General features: G+C 41.0%; 1 protein-coding gene across 1 annotated transcript in view; it reads left to right on the plus strand.

The window, feature by feature from the left end:
- Positions 1-20279, plus strand: part of Patj (PATJ crumbs cell polarity complex component) — a 332069-nt gene that overhangs the window by 181829 nt on the left and 129961 nt on the right. Inside the window, 1 exon segment of the mRNA XM_028870280.2 lies at positions 10740-10831. Coding sequence (XP_028726113.1) covers positions 10740-10831 — 92 coding nt within the window.

Raw genomic sequence — 20279 nt, forward strand, 5'->3', positions numbered from 1 at the left:
AGTCCTCCATGCACACACATGCAAACTTGCATATATTCACACACATTACACAGACACATTTTTAAAATAAAACTTGAATGTACATTTAAACACTGGCAACTAAGGCAGAGGGAATGCCTCTTAGAAAACAACCAGTTCATACCAAGGACGTGGGTGTGAACTCTTCAGAGTCCTGCTTAGTGTTAGCCATATGTATTATTTTAGTGGCTTCTGAAGTTACTTTCTTTGCTTGAAGAGTTTCTGAGAAACAACCCCCCCCTTCTTTTATTTTTCTTTTGACAAGTCAAAAGAATACTTAACTAGGTCACAATAAAATTAAGACAAGTTTTGACTATAAATAAAGTTTATAATCTTGTTTATAGGATTTTTAGAAATATGTAGGTTTATAGCTGGGGAAAAAATAAGGTTAAACTCAGTGGTCACAAGCACTTAGGCCTTAAGCATGATTAGTTGCTAGTGTAACATTCTTATTTTAAATACTTCTGTAAAATGGGAATATTGTCTCTACATATGTAATCTTTTCCCCCTTTAGATCAACTCTTACCATATAGCCTTGACTGGCCTAAAGTTCTCTCTGTAGACTAGATTATCATTAAACTCACAGAGCTATAACTGCCTCTGCCTCTTTAATGCTGGGATTAAATGTGTATGCCATCACACCTGGCCTATATAGACATTCTTTATACAAAATTTGTTAGTTGTGTCAAAATTCTGGACTCTTAGCTCGTAAAAGACTCAACCAGGCTCAAGAGAAAGCCTCCTGCGCCTTCCTATGGTCCCTGAACTTGGTTTTTCTATCCTGCCTCAGTTTCTCACATTGCAATTCCATATAATATTATCCATCTTAAAATGTAATACCACTCTATGTTATTAAAAGAAGAATGTAACTGATAAACTCATGCTCATCTATTAAGAACCAAGGAAGGAAGGCATTCCTCCTTTGGATTTGTTCATGCACAGCATGTGAGCTTCTGAACTTCATCATTGAAGAGCGTGCCCTCATTTCTGCTATAGACTTGGGGTTTATTTTAAGGCATTGAAGCTACTGTGTAAAACCCTAGTTCACATCGAGTGTCCTGGTTCTTTCTGTTGGAGCTTCCAGCTGGGAAGTCTTCAGCTCTATTTTTGCTCTATTTCTGTTTCTGACGACAGCTTGTTAGGGGAGGAGCTTTAATTATTTAGTTGCACCTCACTGTCTTTCTGTCAGTGAAATATTTTGGCTGAAGTCTCTGCTCTTACTGTCCTAGGGGAAGGGTGACAATCACTCACTTCTTAGTGCTGTGGTCCTCCTTATTGCTCTCATAGAAGCTCTGAGATCTCTGCAGTGAGCAATTGATCTTAAGACCTTAGAGAGAAAACAAAGCAAAAGAGAAGGTGTTGGTCATTTTCTCATTGCTATGACAACGTGCCTAAGAAAAGCAGCTCAAGGAAGGAAAACTTCCACAGCAACTGGAGCAAGGAAGGGTTATTTTGGTTTATGGTTCAAACAGACATAGTCCATCCCAGCAGGGGTGTTAGGCAGGAACGGGAGGTGGCTGGTCACATGGTTCCACAGTCAGGAAGCAGAGAGATGTCTGTTAGTGCTCAAATTACCTTTTCATCTTTTCCCTTTTTGTTTTCCAGTCCAGGACCCTAGCTATGGGATGGTGCCACACACATAGAGAATGTATCTCCCCTCCTTAGCTACAGCTATCTGGAAACACCCTCTCAGATGTGTCTCCTAGGTGATTCCAAATCCAGCCACATTAGTAGTGAAAATGAGATATCAAGAGTAGAAGAAGCAGATCATTAAGGAAAACTGAAGCAGGGATCAGGTGTAGGGAAGGAGCACACCGTTGGCCAGCGATGGCTCCCTTCCTCAGGTTTCTGTGGTTCTTGGTGTGTTGCAGGACTGGTAATGATGGCGCTGTGCTCTTCCAGCCCTCCTTTATTCAGCATGTTCCTCCTTTCCTGTCTTGTGACTATACTCAGGTACCGCCGGGAAAATCTACGCTGAGCTTATTCTGAGCAGTGTTGGCCACACACAAAAAAAACCTCTTTGCATTTGCATAATAGCAATTTTTACTTTGCTAAATTGTACAGTACAACAACCCCTCCTCCAAGGTGATACATTGCAAGACCCCTTATAGATGCCTGAAACCATGGGTAGTCCTGGCCTTTCATAATAAGGGTCAGTACCCATCATCGTTATTGTTTTTATTTCGTTTTTTAGATAAGTTCTAACTCTGTAGTCCAGGCTTACCTAGAACTCACTAAGTAGCTAAGGGTGGCTCCAAACTCAGGTCAATTCTTCTGCATTATTAGCCTCTTGACCTGGGATTGCAGATGAAACCCCAATACCCAGATTATACTACATTCTCTCATACATACATACTAATGACAGGCCTGGCTTTATAAATTAGGCATAGTGCAATATTAACAGTAACTCACAAAGTATAACCATGAGACAAAGGTATTGTAATAAAAGTTTCACAAATGAGTTTTCTGTTCGAGTGTATTACTGTATTTTTCTCTAAAGGGAACATTTTATGACTCTCTTTTGGATATCTGAGTCACCAGAATAAGGTTTTATGGTTGCGGCAGTTATTAAGTAAAGTGTATGGGCCTGAGCATATGTGATCTGATAGCTGAGTAGTCAGCAGCAGGCTGTGCAGTGTAGACCCCTGGACAAAGGCTGGTTCCGTTCACAGTGCAGAACCCAAGTTGTGAAGTGTGAGACATGAGAGCGGAAAGGGGACTCTGGGAGGATAATGCCAGCCTGGGCGGGGGACAGGGTCAACAAAGACACGGTCTGTGTGGAGATGACAGATCAACTCTTGTTTGTATTCACATTTCAAAGGTTTTGTTTTTGTTTTTGTTTTTGTTTTTCAAGACATGTTTCTCTGTGTAGCCCTAGCTGATTTGGAACTTGCTCTGTAGCCCAGGCTGGCCTGGAACTCAGAGATCCACCTGCTTCTGCCTCCTGAGTGCTGAGATTAAAGCCATGTGCCACTACTCCCAATTCCAAAGACAATTTTTTAAAAGTATGGACTATTTCTAGAGTTTTTCACCGAATACCTTCAGACCACATTTGATCTGAAATCTTAGAAAGCAAAACTGCATATGGGGACATGGGAGTCCACTGTATGTAATGGAGTGTGTTCTCACCTCTCAAGCTAGCAAACATGGATGTTACCAGACTTTGGCTAACCTAATAGATTCTGGGTATGTATATTGTGCACATTAACGTAAGGAAGTATGAAAACAGTCCTATTCTCTAATGAGGAGAGGGTTTCTTAACAATTTATTAGCACATCTTAAGTGATATAGTAATGGGCTTACTTCATTATGACATTTTCATGCACATATGTAACATATTTTGATCATATTTACCCCATTACTCTCTCTTGTCCTCTCCGCCTCATCCCCATTCTCTTCCCCACCAGTCCCCCTCTTACTTTCTTGTACTTTGTTTTATTTTTGATGACTAGAGTTGTTTACAGGAGTATGAGTGAGGCTGGGTGAGTGGTTAGTGCTGGAAATTTCTTCTACCTTTACCATGCTGAGACTTGGGAGGTAGGGACTTTTTTTTTTTTTTTTTTTTGGCCAGGTTGTGAGTTGGTCAGAATAGGATATGGGTGATTGGTTACATTAAGGATTAAGAGAACCTAGGGAGTTCCCTGACCCCTGCTGAGTATTCTCTTTATGTGTTCCAGTGGCCCCGACTTACTGGAGGCTTTGGGATCTGGGGATGTGGGCCTGCTCTGGTAGCATCACTTCATACCTGAAACTCTTCTGTAAGGCATTGCACTTGTGAGTCTCTGTGTCCTCATTTCACCAACGCAGGCCCCCCTGTCTCATGGCTGTGCTGGAGGGCAGTGCTAGACTACATGAGGTATGTGCTAAATGTTCCTAGGTGCAGAGGGTGGCAGCGAGCCTCTTCAGGACGGTTCTTAATAAGGTGACTGTTAACATGGGACACTGGGGCGGGAGGTGGCTCAGGGGGTAGAATTACTTGCCGTGCACGCCTGTGACCTTAGTTTAATCTCCAGAGTCCGCGGTGGAAGGAGGGGATCTGCTCCTGCAAGTGGTCCTCCACATGTGGTCCAGATGTGGTTCACGTGTGGTTCATATGTGCACCTGTAAGGGTGCTCATGCACACAGACACACACCATAAACACAATGCTAATAAAAGTTGAATACATTTAAAAGGAGAGAGAAACTGGAACTCTGAGGATGTGAGTCAGGAGAGTCTTGGTGATTGAGTTTTTGAGTATGTCTGTAAAGGGACTTATAAAGCATTTTGAATATGAGGAAATACAGTAACTAAGAATTGGGGTAGATTTCTAATCAGATCCACTTTTTATGAGAAAGAAGGAAACCTTGGGCTAAGCATTACTACTAGAGGACATCTTACCTTGATATTCTCTTTGTTCGGCTGATGGTTTTTGTTTGTTTTGAGATAGGGTGTCACCATGTAGCTCTGGCAGCTGTGTAGCTTACTGTGTAGACCAGGCTGGCCTTGAACTCTCAGAGATCCACCTGGCTGTGCCACCACACCAACTTGATATTCTTGGTAAAGGAATTCCAGGTCACTAGTAACCTGAGTCCTATTTGCTTATCTGGCTAAGAACACCATGAAGAGTTATGTCTGGGCTGGAGAGACAGTCAGTTGGTACAGTGCTTACCACACAAGTGTGAGGACCTGAGTTTGGTCCCCAACACCGTGTAAAAAGTCAGTTGAGGTGGCAAGGCCTTCTAGCACCAGTGCTGAGAAGGTGAAGACAGAGGACAGATACCTGGGCTCACTGGCCAGGCAGCTTTGCCTACTGAGAGAGCCCAGGTCCCAGTGAGAAACCTGTCTCTAAAACCAATGTATGGAGCTGAAGAGATGGGTCAAGAGTGAAGGCTTGCTCTTATGGGGGACAAGAGTTTTGTTCCCAGCAACCACATCGTGTAGCTCACAACTGCCTGTAACTCCAGTTCCAAGAGATCTAATGTTTCTGGCCCCTGTGGCATACACACACACACACACACACACACACACACACACACACACACACAGAGAGCCCAGGTTGGCCTCTGGCCTCCACATATACCTACCTGCACAGGTGCACATGAACATGTACACAAACACACAAAAGACACATACCCTCAAAGGTTATGTTGAAGTATCTTAAATTCCTGGGAAACCACCATTTTTTTCTGCAGAATTAATAGCAATTCTTACGAGGTAGATTTACCATTTATTTATCCCCTCCTATTGTCTGAAGGGAATAGAACACCTTCCACCTTCTCCCCCTTTCTTCTTTTTATTTCTTTATTTTTTTAGGGAAAGAAATAAATGTGATTATTTTTTCCTAAAGTTTTTGTTGATTATCGCAAAGCTGTGTTTCACAGACAGGTGTCACAATGTAGCCCAGGCTAACTTCCAGCCCACAAACCTGCATCAGCCTGCCTATGCTGTGACCACAAGTAGGCACCATCATGCAGATAATCATTGGGAAAAGCACCTGCCACACAAACTTGATGACCTGAACTGGATCCCCAAAGCCGATGGTGGAGGGAAAGGACTCCATTAATGCCTCCATGCTCATGTCATGACAGACGTGCATATATGTGTGTATGTACACACAAAAGAAATAAAATGTGACAAAAATGTTAAAGTACTGACTCCAAAAGCTGTCACCACAGAGCCACCTGTTAGATGTAGTTCTTTAGACCCGCACAAGAGCCTTCATTTTAAAAGTGCTTGTCTGCTCCATTTTCCACTCAGTACTGCTATCTTTTTATGGCCGTACATCTAGACAGACGTCACCTTCACCAGTTATTTTTAGGGAGATTGTTTTCTATTGTTGCCATGATGACGGGGGTAAACCTGCAGTTTTCCTGCTTTTTCTTAATTCGGAGTATAGCTAGGGTGACATCTTAATGCCTATGCTTCCACCTTTTTAGGATAGATCCATAGAAATGGAATCATTTGATCAAGAGTTAACTGGCAGCTGGGTATGCTGTTATCTGCCTGTAATCTAAGGCAATTTGTTAATAAAGTTTAAAAGTTTATTAAGACCTTATTTCAAAATAAGGTCTAAAAGTTTAAAATGTACTTCAGTGGTTGGACACTTGCCTGGCATAGTCCAGGTACTGGGTTTGATATTCAGTACCAAAACTTTTAATAGGCATGATGGATATAAATATAATATGTTGATTTTTTTCCCACATGATTTATATACAGTAAAGGTTGTTTTGAAAAGTTAAAGTATAGTTTCTAAAGAATTAAAATATGTTTAGAAGGTGCTTCAAAGTAAAGATGAGGAAGGACTCCAGTTTCATTATTAGCCACTCACATAATGAGTTTCAGTTTAGCTCCCTAATAATTTGTCATTTTGCTTTAAAAAGAAGAAGAAAGCATGGGTGAGAGATGGTTGAGTGTAATAAATTATGGCATGATGTTCAAACCTTGGGCAAATCTGTTACTTGAACTAAATTTTAATTTTGTATAATTAATATTTTCAACCCTAGTTTAAGTTAATTAACTTTTCCTTCCAATTTGTTATCTTGTTTGAGTAGATTTAGTTGAGCTGCTTTTCAGCATAAATTTATATTCCTGTTCAGACAAACTATGGAAAATTAGGAGTAGTTGTAACCTTTTCTCTTTAATATTTTTGCATAATTAATTTTGATTAAAACAAATCTCATTAAAGACCTCTAAGTGAACGTTTATGCAGTGTTAGAGAAGGATTTACATCCATTGACATTGGCTGAATCTGTACTTGATTAACCCTGATTCTGCTTCTGCTGTAAGCTACAAAGACTGGAACTAATGATCCCACCCCAGCCAGGATTGCCCTCATATTACAGTTTTGTTCTTTCTCACTACAGAGGCAAAGGCAACCCCTGACAGGGAAATCATGTGCATGGAAACCTGCAGTATGACTCACCAGCTTTGGAAATGCAGGCCTGGCTGCTGTCTGGGCCCTTGGAATCCAGAGCTGCTATAATTGTTCATAAATGGGATTTGAATTTCAGAGCCTGGGAGAAAATTAACTTGCCCAAATATAACTATTATGGCTTTTCTAGGACCAGGGCTCAAGAGCTGAGACAGAAGTTAATATCTCGAGAGTCACAGAAGTCCCCCATTGTCAGCGATAACAAGAGGAACCCAAAGCAACTCAGAAAACCAGGCACATAGAAAAAGCACTTGGGGTGGTAATGAACAACTTTAATCACTGTGCTCAGGAGGCTGAGGCAGGAGCATCACATTGTCAAAACCAGCCTGTACACATGACAAGTTCAAAGTCAGCCTAGGCTACATAGTGTGACCTTGTCTCTAAATAAATGATTAGATGGTGATGATGATATAGATAGATAGATAGATAGATAGATAGATAGATAGATAGATAGATAGATAGATAGATAGATAGGGGTAGGCAGGCAATGAGATATATAGTTGAAGTTTTTCTGTGTCCCACCTTGCCCGTGGTCAGGACAAATCTCTCTCACCCTCTAGTCCCGCAGCCACTTGGACCCAAGTAAACACAGAGGCTTATATTAATTAAACTGTATGGCCTAATGGCTCAGACTTCTTGCTAGCTAGATCTTACATCTTAAATTAACCCATTTCTATTAATCTATAAGTTGCCACGTGGCTTGTGGCTTACCAGTACTTTTACATCTTGCTTCTTCTGTGTCTGGCTGGCGACTCCTGACTTAGCCTTCCTCTTCCAGAATTCTCTTCTCTGCTTATCCTGCCTGTCCTGTACTTCCTGCCTGACTACTGGCCAATCAGTGTTTTATTTATCAACCAAATCAGAGCAACACATTCATAGCATATAGAGCAATATCCACAGCAGAGAGAATCATATAAAAAGACTGGGCTGGGGATATGACTGAATAGAGCACCTATTCGGCATGAGTGAGGTCCTGTTTAATCCCCAGTACCAAAGTAATAGTAATAAAATAATAATAATAATAATAATAATTATTTCATAAATTTCCTGTGGACAGAAAGTCTTATTTCCTTTTTTTTTCTTTGTGTGTGTCAAGGCAAAGAGCTGGGTATTTGAGAGCATCAGACTCTGAGACTGCAAAGAGAGTTAGGGTTAACGTAGATATTTAGATTGACAAGAAACTGCATCAGTGGAGTTACTCCATTTCAAGAACAAAATTAGTTCAAGCAATTGCCACTGTCACCTTGGGTGGATATAACAAATGCCAAAGTGGCTGAGGTCTCACACATACACACACACTCACTCACTCACTCACTCACTCACTCACTCACTCACAGTTCTGGAGGCTGGGAAGCCTGAAATCATGGCACCAGACTCTGGCCTCTGGTGAAGACTCCTTCCTGGTTGGCAGACCGGGATACTGCTGCTGTGTCCTCCCTTAGCAGAGAGATTCTCTCTCTTCCTGTCTCCCTTCTTCTTCCCATCTCTTCTCTTCCTCCCACTCCTTCCTTCCCACTCCCTCTGTTGAGCAGAGCCTCCTGGTGTAGCCCAGGCTGACTTCAAACTCACAGTCCTCCTGCCTCAGTCTTGCCAGTCCCAGGATTACAGGAATGAACTACGATACCAAACCATGTCTTCTTATAATGATACCAATCCAACTGATGAGTGCTCTCATTTCCACACAAGTTTTGTGTGTGTGTGTGTGTGTGTGTGTGTGTGTGAGAGAGAGAGAGAGAGAGAGAGAGAGAGAGAGAGAGAGAGAGAGAGAGAGAGAGAGAGAACAGCTTGTGGGAGTCTGTCTCACTTTCCACCACGTTGGTCCCAGAAAACAAATTTGGATCTTCAGACATGGCTGCAAGTGCCTGTACTCACTAAGCCATCTCACTGGTCCCTGGTTACCTCATTTTTAAAGCCAGAAAGAAGGCTTTGTCATAGCCTTTTGGTTGTTTTGTTTTTGTCTGGAGATCTTAGTTTTCCTTCTAGATTTACAGTAGTAAAGTCAGGTCTGCTATGTCTTCAGTTGCTTGCTCTCTTTCCAGTTTCTACTGCGTAGCATTCCTGAAGCATCCAGGGAGCAGCTGCCCCGACACTCGAGGCCACGGTTGCTGGTACTGCAGAAAACAGCAGCAGCAGCAGCAGCAGCAGCAGCAGGCACTGTTCTGTCAGAGCCTTTCTCATTACTGTTAGAACCTTTGCCTGGTGACTGAGGTGGAGAAGATGCTATTTAGGTTGGGTGTCCAGCTGTATGCCGAGCATTCCATATTTAGTGTGTGAAAGGGCCTGAGTTTAGTCTCCAGTATCAAGAAGGAAAACTCTCTCTCTCTCTCTGTCCGTGCCTCTCTCTCTCTCTGTGTGTGTGTGTGTGTGTGTGTGTGTGTGTATGAAAAATAAAACCATGAAAGTATTAGTACATTTGTATTAGTATTGGAAATCTGGGGTGCAATCACATTATTAAATGTATGAATATTAAAGTTTAACAGCAGAAAAGATGAGTATCGAGTATATGAAGGGAGAATTCCTTCAGGTATCAAGAGCATATCCATGAACTGTGACAGCTTTTCTTCTTACAGTTCTCAGGAGCACTTTGGAGCAGCTGCTTGAACTCCTTTAGAGCATAGGAAAGCGAGTCACAGACAACTGGGAGTGTGGGAGTCAGTGCGTTTCACTGAGACTAATGAGCTCAGCCAAGAGTAAAACCCGACAGAGTAAGAGGCAGAGTGAAAAAGTAGCCTGATAGCTGTGGCTGTACCTCCCTAGGCAGGGGATGGACTGGCTTCCTTAAGATGGTTAAAGTATTCTGCTTTCATCCCATTCTTTGAAGTGTTTATTTCCCTTTGCTTTCTCGTTGTAACCACCGTGATGAAACAGTCTTTTCAAAGATATGTCAGTTGTGTCTTCAGATTCAACATTACAGAGACATCAAGGGCCAATGGCTTAAGCACCAATTTCAAAAGACTCTAGTCCCCCTGAGTATAATGGAGTGTACTGTAGCATCCCTAATGTTACAGAAATTATCAAGGCTATAGCTACATGGGGATAACCTAACAGTACAGGACCCTAGTTCCTTATCAAACAGATGGGGAGAGCAGAACTGGATAGATAGTATGAGAGAGAGGTTAACTGTAGTCATATAATATGTCAATGGGAAGATCTGAAATGAAAACAGTTTAGATATACTGATCTATCATATTTGGGTGACTCCAGTCAAATTAGAATTCCAGTACACCTTGGACATGAACAGATAACTCATGGGTTGTCTAGAGTTAGATGTCCTATGTAATTAGTTGACCTAAGATTCAACTTAAAACAGGTATATAATATTTATCTCCTGTGGTAACAAAATTTTTTCTATGTAATAACCATGACACACTTGTAGCACTATGTTAAATGGGCCCTCCAGAGCTCTGTATACACTATAGTTTGATCTGTTTTCCCTACATTCTTTAGGAATTGGAAAAACCATAGAAAATGAAATATCTATCATAAAACTTTCCATTGAGCTCAACTACCATTCTCATAAAGTTTAGTAACAGGGTCAAGGAGTTTAGTTCTTTATTCACTGAAGCCATAGCTGAGTTTAGGAGACTTTTCAGAGTTGCTTAGAATTACCTTGTGAATCTGTAGTACAAAGAATATTGAGATTTTTGCCATTAATGAATTCTATACATGAACTTAAAAGTAAAGACTATATTATTTAATTCCAAGTATATACGTACATATAACTATGTGTGTGTGTGTGTGTGTGTTTATTCATTGTGTAAAATACGCGAGTTATATTTTTACAAGTATATTTTATTTTTTCCCAAACAGATAAACAATCAGGTCCTTTACGGGAGAAGTCATCAAAATGCATCTGCCATTATTAAGACTGCCCCCACCAGGGTCAAACTGGTTTTCATTAGGTAAGATAAATGGGTTTTCTAAATATACACTCTCCTCTGCAGAGACCATTATTGGCATAAGATTATTTTATTTTTGTTTTGTCTAACAAAGTCACTGTATTCTACGCTTTCCTTTTCTGTCGCTTTAAGAAAACTGGACTGTTTGAACGCTAAGATTTTCTTGTTTTTTCATGTTTCACAAGATGGAATTGGTAGTTGAGTTTACTGTTGTTTATATTTCAACAAGTATCTGTATACTGAATCTTACTTTTCTGCAGAGATGTAATGGTGCCCTTTCACTGTTTTCACCATGGTTTTGTATGTGCTGGTTCACTATTGTCTTTATGAAAGTACCAACTGTTGGAGAACATAGAAAAGTATAGGAGCTTCTTACAGGAGTGCTGGTGAGGGCTGTGGGTATAGTGAGGTGCTGGAACACTTACTAGTGTTTGCTAGATCTTGACTTCATCCCCAACACCAGATATGGTAGTGTGTGCCTATAATCCCAGCAATTGGCAGAGATTGGGGGGAGTCAGAAGCCAAGGTCGTACTTGTGTACATAGAGAGTTGGAGGCCATCTTGCTTCATAAGACATTCTCACTAAGGAAAAAAAAAGTGCTGGTCCGAGATGTAGCCTAGGAAAGTCATCTCTGTGGAGTTTGGGATTCCACATTCAGCCCACCTTACTAACTTGCTCCTACAATGCTTGCCAGTAAGAGTTGGGAGTCTACATCTTGCAGCCAGTTTTCTATATCAGTAAGAGATGAGGTTGTTTAACTCTCTGCTATTTAACTAAAATGAAAGTTAAGTTTAAATAATTTGTAGGTGGTGTAAGTAACCATGTTTGATAAGTATTTCCGGGTGTCTTTTTCCTCTGCTTCCATTACCATTTTTAAAGTGGACACCATAAAGCATCTACCTCCTTCATTGTTTTGTTTCAAAACAATGACAGGCTGGAGAGATGTCTCAACGGTTAAGAGCACTGGCTGCTCTTGTAAGGACTCAGATTCAATACCCACCATCCACATGGTGATTTACAACCACCTGCAGCTCCAGTTCCAGCAGATCCACTTCCCTCTTCCTGACTTCCTTGGGCATCAGGTGTGAACACGCTGCATATAACAGGCAGACAGAACACTTGCGCACATAAAATAAAATAAATAAGCCAAAAAAATTGAAAATAATCAATATGGGCTGGGGTATGCTCAGTGGTAGAGCACTTGCCTAGAATACTCAAGGCCCAGGGTTCATCCTCAGCACTGCAAAACAAACAAATAAAATGGTCAACACAATGAGAAGCATAGGATAAGGGCTGAAAGAATGTTCACTACCTTTTAAAGATGAAAATGGTGGTTATTTTTCCCTTTGTCACTAATTACAATCAGTATGAGACCTCTCCATTGCTGGGAACACTGGCTTTCGAGGGTAGTGTTGTTCCCAGGTTGGGCAGTGGTGCAGCTGGGCACCCTTCCCCCACCTTCAGCCCTACCTTGTGCTTTTTCCTGATGCAGCCCTCCAGCTGCATCCTTTTTTCCCTCCCTAATAGCTCTTTCTTCCTGTCCAGTTTTTTTGTTCTGGCTTCCAAAGGGGGAGATCTTCTTGTGTGTCTCTGTGTATTAAGCCAACTGCTGGGGCTTCCTCAGCTGCATCCTCTTTAGGGTTTCCTTGTTCTTCTGGTTGTCAGGAGCGTCAGATGAATTTGCTTATGGTAACTTGAGCAGATTTGAAGCAAGCTCAGTCACTGAAAAGGCTAAGGTGTTCATTGAGAGAAATCCACACAAGTCACAGGTTCAGACTTGAAGACTGCATGCAAAGCTGTGTAAGAATTAAACAGATGTGTATCTGCTGTGGTTTTGGTGTCATTGTATGTCCTACAGGGTTCATGTGTTGTAAGATTTGGTTTCCCATGTTCTCATGTAAAGAGTGGGTCCTTTGAGAGAGGGGTTTAAAGGTTGGTCAATCACTGGGTCCTGCCCTTAGAAGATTAAGGCACTTCTCACGGATTTGGAGTTAGTTTTCTTGAAACTGAGTTCTAGCTTTGGGGCTAGAGAGATAGTTCAGGGGTATTTCCCTTCCAGGGAACCTGAATTTGGTTTGCAATACCCATATCTGGTCATTCACAACCAGCTGTGATTTCAGCACCACGGAAATCGGTTGACTCTGTTCACTTTAGGTGTCTGCATTCACGTGTACACACGCACAGTTAAAATATAATTTAAAAATTAAAAAAAAAAAAAAGATGTACTTGGGATGGAGTTGTAGCTGAGTAGAGGGCTTGCCTACCATGCATGAGGCTCTCACTTCCATCCTCAGCACTACAAAGAGATTGAAACAGACAGAGAGAACAAATGAGCCCGATCCCGGAATCACTCTCTGCCTTCCTGGCTTCTCATGATGACTCTCTCTCTCTTACAAACTGCCCCAGTGATGTCACCATTTATATAGGCACTCGCCACAGCTTACACAATGCTGTTTGGATGCTCAGCCTTTGAAAGCATGAGCTAGCCCTCATCAGAGAAGCTGCTTCTTGTAGTAGATGCGAACTAACCTAACGATCCACAAACTGGGCAGGAACTAACCTAACGATCCACAAACTGGACTCTGTTGTAAATGGGATGTGTTCATCAAAGTCCTCCCCTCAAGACTCAGGGATCCATGCAGAAGAAGAGTTGGAAAGATTGTAAGAGCCAGGTGATGGATGACTCCAAGCAAGCAGTGTCTTCTAGACACAACAGGGCTGATACACACATGAACTCGTAGTGACTGGCAGCATGCATAGCATCTGCACAGGTTCAAGCCAGATGGGGTCCCAGCACTGAGAAAAGGAAGTGGATGGACATGCACTCCCACCCCTAACCAAGAAGCTATCTGCAATTGACACCCACTGGCAGAGGAAAAATCAGTTTTCTCTATTAGAATATCATTGGGTATTTTAACCACACTTCAGAGAAGACCCTATGCCCAGGAGTAGTTAGACCAACACAAAATGATCTCAATGGTATTTTTTTTTTTTAACTTGTCTGATTTTGCTTTCTTTGAGCGCTTTTTTTTTTTGTCTTATTGGTCTTTTACTTATTTTTTTATTTCCATTTAGAGCATGATGTTTCTCATTTTTTTGCTTTTTTTGTTTGTTTGTTTTTTTGTTTTTAAAGAGAAAGAGGAAAAGAACATTAATTTGTATGGGTAGGGAGGATATGGTAGTAATTGAGGAAAGAGAAAGAATAATCAAAATATAGTACATGAAAAAAATATTTTTCAATAAAAAAAAAAAAGCCATGAGCTAAACAAGTGTCTTTCTATATAAGCTACCCAGCCTTAGGGACTCTATTTCTATTAGATATATGTTTGAATTTGCATTTTATCATAGCAGTAGATACTTGGCTTTCTTTGTTCAGTGCATGGCATTGGCTACAGGTACAAGTGCTGTTATTAACAGTGCTGTTACTGCTTCAGCATGGATGGGGCCTTGATTGCTAACTCTTGGTCTCCTGTTTTAACTAAGCAGAAAGGAAACAGAGTAGAGTCTAAAGGAAATCATTTCATGTAGTAAAGGATTTGGGAGCCAGAACCTTCCTCCTATAAAGAAAGACAAGCAATGTGAAATTGACCACAGGAGACAGAGCTACCTAGAATCTCAGGAGCAATGAGGACCTGTCAGATCATTTTTAGATCATTTCAAGTTTTTGTTCGTTTGTCTGGTTGCTGTGTTTAGAACAGGGTGAATCAAATAAGAATTTGCTTGCTAAGTTAATGGTGTACAAGATTGAGGAGACTACTAAGTGTTTATTTGCTAAGGTGATACTAAGCAATTTAGAAGTTATCAATGTACACTGAAAAGGTTTAATCTGATGAGTAATTTGTGTTCCTTTGAGGCTGCTAGTAAAATAAATACTGTAAACTGGGTGGCTTATAAACTACAGAGATTTAGTTCTTCAAGTCCTGACAGCTGAGGTCAAGGTGCTGGCAGCTTTGGTGTCTGGTAAGGGCCTGCTTCCTGTCTCTTCCTAGTTCTTTACATGTCAAAGCAGCTTCCTTATGCCTGCTTTATAACAACAAGAATCCCAAGAGAGCTCTGCCTCTAGAGCAGATCTCCCCAGAAAGCCCACCAACGAACATCATCACCTTAGTAATTAAGTTTCAGCATACAGGCTTGGGGACACAAACATTCAGACCACAGCATGTATGCTCTTGCAAGGTCCTTAAATTATATAATGCCCAGCATCTGATGGACATTCAGAAAATATTATTGAATGACTCTCTTTGAAACTACCACAGAGCAGTTCTAGATTCTTCTATAAAGTAAAAATGATAGTAATTTACTATTGTGTGGATTTAAATATATATATTGTATATGTGTAATTCAAAATTCTTTCTATCTTTTTACAATTTTCCCAAATTAGTAAGTTTGAAAGATTTTTCTATATTTTTATAGAAAAATAAAAAAGGATTAGCAGGGTAGCTGAGTAGTTGAGAGCTGCCCAGCATGTATTTGCAAGTCCCTGGTTTCAGTATAAACAGTGCCAAAAGTCAAAACAACAAAACAAAAGAATAGGTCCATAGGAGGAACAAAGTTGTAGAAGTGATTCTGTTCAGCTTCTGTATCCACATTGAAATTTACAGGAAAGTGAACTTCAACTGAATGAGGAGAGATGTGCATTGTGCTGACAGCCAGGCTTTATTGGACTGAGTTGAGACATGTCTGGTATTTTATGTGCAGACCATGAATTAAGCCCCACTTGCCCAAATAGAAAGAACTATTGCCCTGGGAATGCTTATTTAGAAAGAGAAATCCTCCTCCCTCCCCCAGTTCCTGGATGAAAATTTGAAGAAGAAACCTTGGGTCCAGCATCCCAGGACTTGGAATCCAGCTGTTTATGCCTCAGCTGTGTGGGCTTAGTCAGTTTCCTGGTGTAATGGGGGAGATGAGTGCCTGGCCATATGGACCCCGTAGTGTCTACTGCTGGGGGACAGCTGTGAATATGGCAGGAAAAGCTAAGAAAGAAGGGAGAAGGTAGGTAAGAAAAAAAAAAAAAGTAAGAAAGGAAACGGCACAAAAAAATGCAGAAAATGCACTCTCTCCTTTGTATTCTAATTTCAGGATGCCGGGTGTGTGTGTGTGTGTGTGTGTGTGTGTGTGTGTGTGTGTTTGCATGCGAGTGCACAGGCATGCATGAATAAATGTTCATGTGTGTATTTGGGGGGGTTATAGGTAGTTCATCTTCTGCAGCATGAGTGTGGAGGTCAGAAATCAATTTGTGAGGTCGGTTCTCTGCTCCCATGGAATGGGGGTTGTCAGGTTTGCTGACAAGTACTTCTTGTGCTGCCCCAGGTCTGATACTGTTACACAAAGCAAATCTGTGCTGTAAGACTCTTTCATTACATCATAATGAATAAGCACTAGCAAATGGAAATGTACCATGCTTTTTTTTTAATCAACCAGTTCCCAAATCACGACACAGAGTCTTATTAGTTATGAATGCTTGGCTTAGCTTAGGCTTATTTCTAGCTAGCTCTTTTTTTCTTTTTTCTTTTTCTTTTTTTGATTTTTTAAGACAGGGTTTCTCTATGTTTCCCTTTGGCGCCTTTCCTGGATCTCACTCTGTAGCCCAGGCTGGCCTCGAACTCACAGAGATTCACCTGCCTTGCCTCCTGAGTGCTGGGATTAAAGGTGTGTGCCACTACCGCTGGGCCTAGCTAGCTCTTTTAACTTAACCTGTTTCTCTTTGCCTTTGTTTTGCCTTGGGGCTTTTACCTTTTGTTTCTGTATGTCTTCCTTTCCTGTTGTCTCTATGTCTGGCTGCCTGGCTTCTGGCCCCAGGAGTCTCCCTCAGTCTCTCCTCTCTTCTTCCTCTCATTTTCTCAAGCCTAGATTTCTCCTCCTACTTATTCTCTGTGCCTGGTAGCTCCACCTATCCCTATTCTGCCTAGTTATTGGCCATTGAGCTTTTTTATTAGACCAATCAGATGCCTTAGGCAGGCAAGGTGAACAGCAACACATCTTTCCATAATTAAACAAATGTAGCACATCTATACATCATTAAACACATGCAGCAGAAACAAGTGTAATACACCTTTACACAGTTAAAGTGATATTCTACCGCATAAACAAATATAACACGTTTTCACATAGTTAAATATTCCAAAACAAGGAACAGTGTGTAAAACCAATTCCTGGAAATGTTATTAAAGGGATCAAATCCCCGTCATTAGCTTATTTTTTTAAGTGACGTTCACACATTATTAATAACAAGGAGTAGAATAACTTTGGTAAGGGAATTGCAGAGAAACTCCTAACACAGTGAATCCCCATGTCAGTGAAATATATCAGTTTTCCTTGGGTAAGTAACATTAAATCATGTCACCGTTTGAAGCACGTGTTTTGTTTCTCATCAGATCTGTATAGGACAAGTGGAGATCACTGATAGATTTGCAGTGGTTGTCTCTGGAGCTCTGGGTAGAGGGCTGTCATGTTCGTGTACTCTGTCTATCACTGTTCTGGCCTCTGGAACACAAGTGGTGGACTTGTTTCAAGTTTGTACCTATGTGTGCTCATTGTGGCTAACGCAGGAGGTTAGTGTCCATCTATCCACAGTGGCTGAACATCATAGGTGCCGGCCAGCATCTCATGCTCATGCACTGCCACTTTCAGACTATAAGAACCCTGATTGTGCCCATTTAGGAAGCAGATTCTGAATGAACTAAAAGTTGATTTGTTATGAAATTTCAGCAAGTTAACTCTTGAATCATCTCAGCACCAGTGATATGATTAAACTCCATATCACTTGTACTGGGTTATGTTATTTTAAAAATGAATTTATATATACTGTATTTTCTATAGTTGATACTTCTATTTAGAAACAATTATTCCCTTAGTTAAAATTACTAATTTTCTAAGCCTTTCCATTATACAGAAATTATTGGCTTTTATACTTTGGTGACTCTTTTTCAAATTTATTGACCATTGAAATAAAATGAGTACTGGCCATAAGTTGTGGATATAATTAGCACTCAGGAAAAAAATACTGTTAAAATGTGCTACAAGTAATGTTTTAGTTAACTAACAAAGACTATTAGGATCTGGCTGTGTGACTGCTTTTAGCACAGTTGGGAGATGTATATCCAAATACTTTAATTGTATAGGGGAAATCGTGCCCAATGAACGACCAAACACACTGTTCTAGGAATGGAAAAGCTACAGTAGCATAGGAGAAATTCATAGCAGGAAACGGCTAATATTCAAAAGCCGATATCACCAAGACTCTTTAAGCCTTGGCTTTATCCTCTGGAAAGGCCTTTGGCTTCTTCCAGGTATAGCTTTGTTATAGTCAGCTGAATTCCTACTTCATATTTCTGCAACCCGCCAGCAGTTAACTGGGTCCCTTAGTCTGAAATAATGTGTGTGCATATGGTCACATCCATGTCCTGTTCTCTTAATACTTGTATTCATTCATGTTAGTTGACCTGTTATTTGGTAAGATCTTTAGTGTACATTAGTTGCTCTAAGTATCCAGAGTGTACATAATTACTTACCCCCTTTCTTTATATAGGATTATGTTATACAGTTCCATAAACTGAATCTGAAACACACAGCTTTCATATGCTAAGTTATTCACCTCTGCACCATCTGGATGCATATCACAATCTAGGCTCTTGGTCTGTGCCACATACTTTACTTTGTGTGCTTCCCCTCTATGAACCAAGCCAGTTTACACAGAGGAGGCTGTATTCATACCAGGGATGAGTGGCTGTATGTGGTGTGCAAGGAGCCAAGGAGATTAATGATCTTGCCTGTGGCTCCTGTCATGCCTTCCCCCACTATGGAAAATTAAATGTCATGTATAACAACTCACTCTCCATTATGTAATTACATGTGGAAAATGTGTATTGTGTAAAAACTCCTGGGGCTAAAGGAGGCAAATGAAACTGAAACCCTTGGAAAGATTTAGTGCTAGCTGCCAGACCCTACAGAGTAAAAGTGAACTCACCACGGGAGCCACCCTGTTGTATCAGTTAAACATATGTCTTGTTTTGGCAATTAAAAATAGTGTGGCCTGCACATACTCCTGAAAGATGATATTGACTTGAAATTAATGTGAATGTCAGACATCTCTAGGCAGCGCCCATCCAAATAATCAGCTTGGATCCCTGCTTTAAAAAACTCTCACTGTACTCTTAACTCATGAGACCTAACTTGATAAATCGGAGGGAAAGATTGTGTGTTCAGTATGAGATTTACTTTTACAGAGGATCATTCATTGTTTACTTAACGCAAGTTTACTGTTCTCATCGTTGGAGTCAGTGATGCAGAGATGTAGTAGCAACCCTAAGGCAAGGCAGTGAGCAAGACAAGTAAGTAGTCTAGCCCCTTATCAGCCTGTAAGTGCTGTGAAGATGCAGGAATGAAGAGCAGACTACCTAAGTAGTCTTCAGGGCCTCTGGGAAGGAACCACACACAGGGAGAGATGCTTAGCTGAGACTCAAAGGACAGGAAGCAAGTATGTCCAGAAGCCAAGGCTGGGTGTTAGCCAGCGCCTGTGAACACTGAGTGGCAGGAAAAAGCATTCCTTCTTGAAAGAATACAGCTCTCTCTCTCTCTCTCTCTCTCTCTTCTCTCTCTCTCTCTCTCTCTCTCTCTCTCTCTCTGTGTGTGTGTGTGTGTGTGTGTGTGTGTGTGTGTGTGTGTGTGTGTGATTTCAAATCCTGTGAGGAGATATCTTCAAGAGCACAATGGGTATCATCCATGCTATATGTGATGGAGAATTTTGAGGAAGAGGCCTACATTAGTGCTGACATCCACAGCAGGTCCGAGGAAGAAGACAGCAGAGACTCTCATCATCCATGCTATTTCTCTGTTGTTGGCCAGTATGGTGGACCTGTGAGGGTCCTCCACAATGCTTTCAAGCACTAACTCTTGCTTAATTTCTTCTAGTACATCTTTCCTGTACAGAAATACCCATGTTTTATGTGCCTTAAAATTTTTTGTTTACTTACTATTATTGTGTTTGTGTACATGTGCATGATATATATGTGTGTGAGAGTATAGGCGTGTACACACCACAGTGTGTATATGTGTGTGTGTTTGTGTGTGTTGGGGGGTGGGTCAAAGGATTACTTGAGTCAGTTCTCTCCTTTCTTTATGTGGGTTCCAGCCATCAAACTCAAGTTGTCGGGTTTGGTGGCAGCACTCTCTCCAGGAGCTGTCTCACCACCCGTATACCTTCTAAGCTTAGATTGTATTCCCTTACTGGATTTGTATCTAAGTTCCATTTATAAATTACGCCATTTTCAGAATAAGCTGAGGTTAAGATTATTTGCATTTTGATCTTATGTTGAAGTCATTGATATGATCACGTGGGATTGGACATTTAATCCAGTCATGAGTCCGTGCATTTCTGGAATTGTCTTAGATCTTTGGCATATCTGTAACAGTCAAATTTCCTTTTGTGAGGAAGTCTCAAATGGCCAGATG

Source organism: Peromyscus leucopus, chromosome 2 (genome assembly GCF_004664715.2).
Source record: "Peromyscus leucopus breed LL Stock chromosome 2, UCI_PerLeu_2.1, whole genome shotgun sequence".
Lineage (NCBI taxonomy): Eukaryota > Metazoa > Chordata > Mammalia > Rodentia > Cricetidae > Peromyscus > Peromyscus leucopus.